Here is a 9,437-nt window from a genome sequence, read left to right on the forward strand (position 1 = left end):
TTTTGTTTTCTCTATAAAAAGTACAGAGTTGGCTTGAACTAATGGTCTGCTCTCCATAAGAAATTGTAAGCAAAACTTGATCTTCTTATCTGCCTAAAAACCCATGATTCTGGCTGCCAAAATAATTTCCTGTGTTTATCAATCTTGGATACCTAAGAAAACTGAGTGGGTCTGAATATCCAAGGAGTTACATTTTGGCCTCATAGCTATGTAGCCTTCTATATTTGCCTTGAATATCTTTTATTGTCACGTTGGTGAAAAGGATATTTAAACATTGTTTCTTAATGATTTACGATCCTATTCAAATATTCAAACCTTTTCAAATTTTTGACACTTGAACATCTCAGAGATTTTGTGAGCAATTGAACTAATGAGGCTACTTGGTACATTTACTTACATGGGAAGCATTCATTGCCAAATAAGTGATATGAAACCCTCTTAGATTATGTTTAGGTAGATATGTTATTAAAATTGTGTCATAAAATTATATGAAACTCCTACAAATCTTATATCTTCATATGATATTATCTGGAAGTGCTGTGTGTCACAGAAAGATCCAGATTTCCATGCCGGCTGCATTGGCAGGAACTCCGCAGATCTCTAAGCATGGTCATTTTTACGTCTTTTTTAGACAGTGATACTTGCACTCAGATGCCTCGTTACATGAGGCATGTGCTTCACTTTCAAGGAGATTCAGGGAAAAACTGCGAGTACAGGTTTCTAATAACTTCTAGACCTGAAATCTGAATGAAGTAAAAGTTTCCAGAACTAGTGGAAAAACCAGATTCAAACAGAACCAAAATTAATAACGACTTGCAAAAGATCATTATACTCTTTATGGACTTTTGTATGAAACATTAGTGCTTTTTTTAAATGTTGTGTTTTTGCAGATTTAAGGAAACTTTGTCTCTTAAGCTAACTGACTTACAGCGATTTGATAAAATACACCTTTGTGAACAAATTCAAGTATTTATCTTTTCTCCTTACCTGAACCCTCCAGAGTTCAGAAACTCTCAATCAGTATTCATATATTTTCTAGCAATCTATTTGAATCTATTGAATTTATTTTTCAATAAGAATCTGTTCTCTTTATGACAGGACACAATGGGAAACACTGCGTATATTACCACGCTGGGACTGGAAGGTCATATTTGGGAATGAAGTGCTCAGATGTGACCCGACAGCCTTAAAGAACTCAGGGTGATTTCATGGACACAATAAAGCCCCTTGGAAATACCAGACTGATAGCTTGCTTACAGAGTTCCCAGCAGCCTTACCAGGTGAGTAAAGAAGGTCACTTCCTCACAGGTGCAGGAACCCCGGGATGTTTGGGGGGCCTTGAGAAGAGAGGAATTCACCCCAATCTATACGTATTACAGGCAAAGTCTGATGGCAAGTAATTGGCTTGGCTCCTGGCCTCAAGAGGCTGTTAAACTTCATCTGGAGACTTTTTATGAAAACTTCTAGCAAAGCAGGTTGAAAGAGTCAACTGCAATTCTTGTTGTACTTAAGGAAATAGTCAGGCCAAGTTTTATGGGAAATGACTTATTTTGCAAACAAATTAGTGTTAATTTCATTATCTTTGGTCAAAGAAGTGATTATAGTGAGAAAATATGTTTCAATAACACATCTTCGTACATTTTAGATTTTATTACTATTCATTATACAATGGATTAGGTCCTGATTTCTTCTAGTGTCTTCCACCACCAGCTACAACGTTCCAAATCAACATTCTGAGGTTTCTCCCACCTTTCTGACTTGGAATCCTTTGAGAACTAAAACTGCCCTTCTCCTGAGGTTCTGCTAAATGTAAACCACTTTACCTAACCCTAGAGAAATCCACAAGAACTCATAACCTACACAATCTTTGTGCCTATCGCTCAGCAGGCCAACCAGAGATCACCAGAGACATTTGAACGACAAATCCAGGGGACCTGTCTGACTGCACAGCCTGCCCTCACTCTATCTGAGATGCTTCGAGTCCAACATCTAGAAGTCTGCTCCACTGGCTGCCCTCACAACTCAGAAACTGGCTTAACATTAGATCCAGTCATGACCCATTGGGTTCCTCTTGTTTCCATAGAAAAGCCTCTTGTTTCTTACCTGATTACTTGGACCACAGGCCTAACGTTGTAAATCCACCCGCATCACTGCCTTCTGGAATGAGTTTGCCTAAACTGACCTATCATCCGGATGAATAGACCAGTTCAGTTGGAAGAAACACGTAGCAGCTGAACTGTTAATGTGTGCAACTGCAGAGAAGCTTACATTTGAATTTGATCTGAGTAACCCATCTCTCTGGCAGGACTGACATTTGTGCACCAAACATTTACTGGTTCCTTCCCTTTGCAATCTCAGACCCCTACCCCCTTCTGCTTAATTCGGGATGACATTTGTATCTCTTTTGCCTGACTGCCACGTCTGTGTGGACTCCTTGCATATATGCTATTAGATTTGATTTTCTCTTGTTAATCTATCTCATGTCAATTTGAGTCTTAGTCCAGCCAGAAGGACCTTGAGGGGGACAGGGATTCTTGCTCCCCTTCCCTCCTGGGGCTGGCCCGCCACGCCCTCTCCTACTCCTCTGGCAAAGCCCTGGACTGCTCCACCTCCAAGCCCCCCACCCCTGCAAGGCCTTCTGAGGGTGGCAGGTGGCAGGGAGAAGACCCCATGGCCTTTGTCTACGGAAGACTAGAGTGGTGGAGGCAGGTGGAGAGGGATCCCTGGGCTCAGGGACCAGGTGTTGGGACAGATTGACTTTAGGGATGAAGATGACAAGAAATGGCATTTGGAGCACATCTGAGCTGCTAACAGGGTGGCAGTTCTACAAGGCTCCAACAGCCATTAAAGTGGAGAACTGGGCTGGAAGATGGGGGGGGCAGGAAGTAGGTGCGCACAGACTGGAGGTGGTGCTAGAGTGGGGGGCGGGGGGGACAGGCAGGGACCCTTCCCAGAGAGCAGATCATCAGAGTCAGACTTTAGGGGATGCTGAGTTGAGGGGCCAGAGCAAGGAGTGGGGCCACCTCATCACGTCAGCCATAAGCTCCGAACAGTCGCCGCTGCTTTGCACCGAATTAATGAAATAAGGAAGTAACTGAAGAAAAAATTGAGGGGAAGTAGATGAGAGAAAACAAAAAAGAATAACTTAGAAGAAGAGAAGGTAGGTTGCATCTGTGCTCAGTTCAAGTCTCTGGAAGGCAGCTGGCATTTGCTGAGCACCAGGGAGACAAGCCAAGCAGGCAGGACATGTGGCTGCTCCCGGTTGTGATCCTTCTCGTCGTCCAAGGTGAGTAAGGCAGGGGCTTACTAAGTACCTGCAGGATCAGGATGGGACACAGATAGGGTCTGTCCTGAGAGAGATGGCAGGGCTTTTCATATCCAGACACTTACGTATTTATAAAACTTTTTAAGTTTTGTTACTTGAAAGGTACAAAGTTAAATGTTAGGGAAAGGAAATAAAATAAATAACGCGTACAGTGTTTGTTTTCTAGGCACAGTTTCCCAACCCTGGCAGAGAGAAGGATAGACAGATGACAGATGGATGGATGGATGGATGGATGGATGGACACATGATAGATACACACACACACACATGCACACATACCTAAATGCATGAGTTCCTGAGGAACTTTGAAGAAGCACAGATGCTCAAGCCCCAGTTGAGACCCACTCAGTCAAGGTGAAGTTCAGGCAACTGGATCATTTAAAAACTTACACATCTGGTCTTGACTTGAAGCTTGAGCCGGAATCCTCTCTTCTGAAGACCTCAGACAACAGGGAGGAAGGCAGGCAGCAAAACCAGGGTGACAGGCTCTCTGGAGAGTTGCTTATCCCCACACACCAGCCTGCCTGGGTCTCTTCTCTGGATTATCTAAAGACAGATCATCATCTAGTGTCATTAGCACAATACCTGTGACAGGGACAAAGGGCTCTGGTTGTACCAGGAGCAACCAGATTGTCTGCAGAACCAGACAAACCATAGAAAAGACACTCTTGGAGATGAGCCTTAAGGGATGAATATAAGGGTTTGCTCCCTTCAAACAGAGAAGAAAGCACATTCTAGGCAGAGGGACAGCTTGCATTACATTATAGAGACACAGAAGAACAAGGTGTATAGGTAAAAAAAACAACAACAAGCAATCACCTGTGCGAGTGAGTGTGTTTGGTATGTGCGTGTGTGTGCGTGTGTGTTTACTTCTGTGCTATGTGTCGATTCAGAGGCTGAGGGTTTGTAGGTGTGCAGAGTTTACAGTATCGGGGCATAGATGGGGAGGGGGCCACACTGTCTCACCAGCTCTGGGATTCAGAAATACACCTGTGGCTGCAGTGTGCGCTCTGTGCTGCTGGGAGAGGTGCTGCTTAAGGTCAGGCAGGGGACGGTGGTCAGTAGGATGGTGAGCGTGCAGAGAGTCCTGTATTGGTTAGGAGAGTTAGGAGCCTCAAGGGGGATTCACAAGAGGGGTGACAGAAAAGAAATCCTGCAGGGGATGAAGGGACAGGAGGGATGTGGCAATTAGACAGAGGGCAGAGGCTCCTGGCTGTCTTCAGGGCAGGGCCAGAAGCCCCAGTGGCTCCCGGGTCAGCTCTGGGCTCAAGGAAGGATAAGATGCATGTTGGGTTTCTGTTTTCTAGGCCACTTCTCCACCTGCGTGCATAGAACGGTGAGAGGCACGGCAATGGGCACACTGACCGTGCACTGTACATATGGGCAGGGGTGGGAATCCTACAAGAAATGGTGGTGTCGTGGGTACGAGTGGGATTCCTGCAAAATCCTTGTTAAAAGCACTGGGTCAGAGCAACTGGTGAAGAAGGGCCGAGCATCCATCCAGGACAATCACAGATGGCGCATATTCACCGTGACATTGGAGGATCTCTGGTATGACGATGCAGGCACCTACTGGTGTGGGATTGAGAAAGCTGGCAATGACCTGGGGTACAAAGTATACGTGGATGTTGACCCAGGTAGGTACTACCCTTCCTGTGCTCTGGGACCCTGAGTCCCAACCCAAAGGAGTCAGGACTATTTCTCTGTCTTCCCCAATGGATGAAGGGGAGTCTCGAAACTCGCCTAGGACTATGCCTGCCGCTGAAAATCCCTCACGCGGTGGCAAACTGGTGTTCCTCTGGAAATATGTATTCATATTTGGGATAAGAAACCAAAAAGATGCAAGAGAAAGCAAACTTGGCTGAGCAGTGGCACTAACACAGAAAGGTTCTGCATCCCTGGGGGTGGGGTGTGGAGACCATGGGAGCCACCTGTGACACTCACAACCATGCTTTGCTCTGTGTGTTTAGCCCCTGATCCAACAGACTCTCCCAAGCCTGTAGCAAGAACACCAGCCGGTCGAGCTTCCTCTCCTCCTTTTACCCAGGGCATCAACAGCAGCCAGCCTATTGTTCTGATCAACCCCCACAGCAGGTGAGCACAGCTGAACCCACAGACTTTCCCACTGCTGCCCTGGGACAGCTCTCCCTTGGGGCACTCTGACAGGGGCCCCCATTGGCCCTTCTGATGTCTCCTCTGCTGGGGAGAAACAGCAAGGTCTGCACTGGGCCCCCTCTTTGTACCTCTGAGTCCTTAAAGTGCTCCCCCTCCCCACAAGAAACCTAAGCTAAGTTGTTCAGCTGGGCTGTAGGAGAGAAGCTTCTGGTCTCCTTCTGACCTGCCTCCCAACCCCCAAGCAGCCAAAACAGGCTCAGGCGCTTTCAGCCTCAAGTTGCCAGAAGGGAAGGGCTCTGGATTAGCTCCCTGTGGCTGCTGGAGCAAATCACCACCACCCTGGTGGCTGAAGGCAAAACGATGTTATGATCTTAAAGTTCTAGAGATTAAGGTCTGGGATGAATCTCACTGGGCTAAACTCAAGGTGCTGGCAGGGCTGGCTCTTCCTGGAGGCTCTAAGGGAGAAGGGCTTCCTTGTCTTTTCCAGCTTCTGGAGGCCGCTGCACCCCTGGCTCGTGGTCTCTTCCATCAACCAGCAGGGGTGGTTGAGTCTTTCTCACCCTCATTACTCTGACACTGGCTCTCCTGTGTGCTTTCATTTATAAAGACACTGGCGATTCCATAGGGTTCATCCAGATATCTCAGGATCACCTCCCCATCTCAGGGTCAGCTGGTTGGCTATCTTAAATCCATCTGCATCATTAATTCTCTTGCGCCAAGGAATCTAGCACATTCAGAGGTCTGGGGATTAAGACATCTTTGAGGGGGAGTCATTCTGCCCACTGTCAAGGGCTGGTACTTGTTCCATGGATCCAGCCCTCCCCTCCCAAGTGCTTGGGAAATGCTGAGAAAGAGTGGGAAGCTGGCATTCCTGCTTTCTCACATTCCCAACACGGTAGAGAGGTTGGGCCATCAACCTGAAGCCTACCCCCTCAAAAGCATCCAAAGAACAATGAATTAACTCTTTCCTCAAAGGGCACACCCCTGACCCAGTTTCACCCCATCGGAGTTCAGGGTGAAGGTGCATTTTCTCCCAGATGCCCCTTCCATGGCCTACCTTCCAGTCCACTCCTTCTTCCTTCCCTTCTCAAGGACCAATTCCTTGTAGCTTTGTCCTGCTGGACAATGTGTCCGAATGAGGCCAGGCACTTGACTCATGCTTCACAACTGGCTTTTGTCCTGCTCATGACTATTTGGAGACCAGTTGTTCTGTAGAGTCAGGAGGGGAGGATGAGGGACTTTTAGGAGACTGAAGGGCATGGGTGGAAGCCTGTAGGTGGAGAGATGGGACCGCAGCCCCACAGGGATTGGAACTTGGGAACAGAACACAGTGAGTTCAAGGATAATTTCAGGAAGTGCAAGGGAGCATGTCTTCTCTCTCAAGAAAACCCCCTGTGAAATGCACATGACAAAACTTGCTCAAGGCAGGCAGAAGGAGAGAACAAAGCCAGCCTGCATGGGGGCCCTGACACTGCTTGTGGGGGAGGGGATGAGGCAGAGGGTGAGGGCATCAGACTCTTGGATACTGATGTGGACTCCCAGGGGGACGTATGTGAGCAAGGGCCCAATGGTCCACTAGACCATGTGTCCACTGTTCAGGGTGTATGAGATAGTGCACCTCCTATGTGCTACCAGATGGGGTTGAGAGTTGGGAGAGACCCCTCCCAAGAGAAGCCAGAAGGTATTCAGCCAGGCTGAATGGTAATATGAAATGTTATATGAGATGAGCTTGAGAGAGGGCAGAATTTACACAAGGTGGGACAGAAGTAGAATCAAATAGGCAAAGGGAAACCTTTGGTCCTGGCTGGTCTGCTGCTGAGGTGGAGGGGATTTGGGGGAGGCAGCCGACAAGCAGGATGAAATCAGGGTGCAGAGGTGCTGGAGCCCAGGCTAAGGCTGCTGGGAAGCCCCTGAATGCTTCGCCTTGGGCAGCATGGCCGTGCCCTCAGAGGGGCTTTTGGGCAGGGACCGGGGCTGGCCTGTCCTCCAGGTCTGGGGGTGGGAGTGAGGGTGGACAGGAAGGGCCTGGAGCGGCCCCTGAAGAGGGACCCCACTCCTGTCAGCACGATCCCTGCTCAGGGCCCTGCTACACAACCTTCACTTTGTGCTTTTGACCTTTGTGAAGTTGCCCCTGCTTGGGTCCTGCTGTGACTGTGATGTGGGGTCCGGGGGACTCCAGGGGAAGATACGTCAGTCTGAGCAGGAAAAACACAGCCCCCCCCCCACCATGGACACCCCCACACCCTCTGAGCTCTGGTCAGGGAAAGGGCAATGATTACATTTCCGAGACAGATGGGGGTCCCTGTTAGGTGAGGACTCCCCGCGTCCTGCTGTCAGGAATTAAAGTCTGACTCCTTCCCTGCTCTGCACAGGTCGGGGATCTTGGCCTTCAGTGTTGCAGCAGAGAATCCTCCTGTGTGGATCCTCCTGGTACCTTCTTTCCTTGCCACACTCAAGTGGCTCTGCCAAGGATAAATAACTATTATATCGTTCAGGACTCTGGCCAATGATGGGTTTTCCAATTCCAGACCAACCAGTAAGCATAAAACCTGGATTAAATCAACAAGTTCCAGAGTGTGTCCACAAGGACAAAGACCCCCAATGGGCCAGCTGCACAGAGGTCCGCCGATTCCACCTTCTGCTGCATCAGTGCCTCCAAGAAAGAATTCCTTGAACGTAAAAGATGGAAAACAGGGTTGGACCATCGCCCAACCCGCATCTGATCTGTTTGCCCTGTATATTCCCTATTAAAATCTTTGGCTTTCTTGTGCTCCCTGGAAATTATTTTGTTTGGACATTCTTTCAATATTTTATATGTGAGAGGACAACCCTTCCCTTCTAGAGGGCGGGAAGCAACTCTAAATCCAATGCTAGAATCCGAATGTGTCTTAGAACTGGGTGGTTGTGAGTATAAATTTGTTGAAACTCATTGAAGTCACTCTTTTTCCCTCTGTAAGTAATCAATGTTTTGCGGGGAGGGGCTTTGAAACAATGCAAATATTCCTGTCCCCTTATCTACATCGGTGGCCTCCAAGCACAGGGGATTCACCCAGTCGTCACAAGAACAGTTCATTTCTGTTCCCCCATTTGTCCCTTGGCCTCACTGGTCCTTACGTGCAGGGGCTCCATGGACTGTTTGGACTTTTCCATCGAGATGGACAGATCTGTCCCCTTCTTGTCTGTGACCCTGCCCATCCCCCAGGCAGCTCACACCCACCATCACCCACTCCTGGGTTTGGCCTGATCTTTGGCCTTTCCATGCTCCCACACCCCTAACCTCCACCCCCCATCTCACCCCAGCTGAACAATGCAAACCCAGGATGCTGGGCTCTTTGTGTTTAACTTCCTCCCACTTACTCATCAAAAACTAACAACACAAAAACAGCCCTTTTCTTTTTAAATTTCAAAGTTATACATTTTCCTCTCAACCGTTTTGTTTTTCAGGGGTGGTTTTTTTTTTTCTCTTTTACTTACATTTTTCCTGGGTTCTGTTCTTTTTTGTCTCTATATTTTATTTTGAACCATTTTCGGGACTTATATCTCTTTTCTGAGCTCCTTCCTTAGAGAGGTCATGTTGTCTGTAATTTCTCTTAGACTGAGCCAAACTGGCCATCTGGACTCCTCCTCTGTGTCCTGGGGCCCTGGCGCTCATGAAGCAAGTTCTCCAGCTGCATTTTTTTTTAAATAATGTATTGTCAAGTTAGCTAACATACAGTGTACACAGTGTAGTCTTGGCTTCAGGAGTAGATTCCCATGATTCATCACTTACATACAACACTCAGTGTTCATCCCAACAAGTGCCCTCCTCAATGCCCATCTCACATTTGCCCCAACCTCTAACCCTCACCCCCGTCAATCCTCAGTTTGTTCTCTGTATTTAAGAGTCTCCTAGGGTTTGCCTCCCTCTCTGTTTGTAATTGATTTTTCCTTCAATCCCCTATGGTCTTCTGTTAAGTTTCTCAAATTCCACATATGAGTGAAAACATGATATCTGTCT

General features: G+C 47.7%; 1 protein-coding gene across 1 annotated transcript; it reads left to right on the forward strand.

Moving 5' to 3' along the window:
• Nucleotides 1-2,925: 2,925 nt before the first annotated feature.
• On the forward strand, nt 2,926-8,221 carry LOC102958962 (CMRF35-like molecule 7). The gene is made up of 4 exons (XM_015541634.2): nt 2,926-3,286; nt 4,633-4,962; nt 5,296-5,419; nt 7,813-8,221. The coding sequence occupies exons 1-4, from the start codon at nt 3,247-3,249 to the stop codon at nt 7,913-7,915; spliced, it is 597 nt and encodes a 198-aa protein (XP_015397120.2). The 5' UTR covers nt 2,926-3,246; the 3' UTR covers nt 7,916-8,221.
• The last annotated feature ends 1,216 nt before the right edge of the window (nt 8,222-9,437 follow it).

Source organism: Panthera tigris, chromosome E1 (genome assembly GCF_018350195.1).
Source record: "Panthera tigris isolate Pti1 chromosome E1, P.tigris_Pti1_mat1.1, whole genome shotgun sequence".
NCBI lineage: Eukaryota > Metazoa > Chordata > Mammalia > Carnivora > Felidae > Panthera > Panthera tigris.

Excerpts from the sequence above, each read along its gene's own strand:
- LOC102958962 (XM_015541634.2), top strand. The coding sequence starts at position 3,247 with ATGTGGCTGCTCCCGGTTGTGATCCTTCTCGTCGTCCAAG. Across the intron at positions 3,287-4,632 it reads GATCCTTCTCGTCGTCCAAG|GCCACTTCTCCACCTGCGTG; the intron begins GTGAGTAAGGCA and ends TCTGTTTTCTAG. Across the intron at positions 5,420-7,812 it reads CTGATCAACCCCCACAGCAG|GTCGGGGATCTTGGCCTTCA; the intron begins GTGAGCACAGCT and ends TGCTCTGCACAG.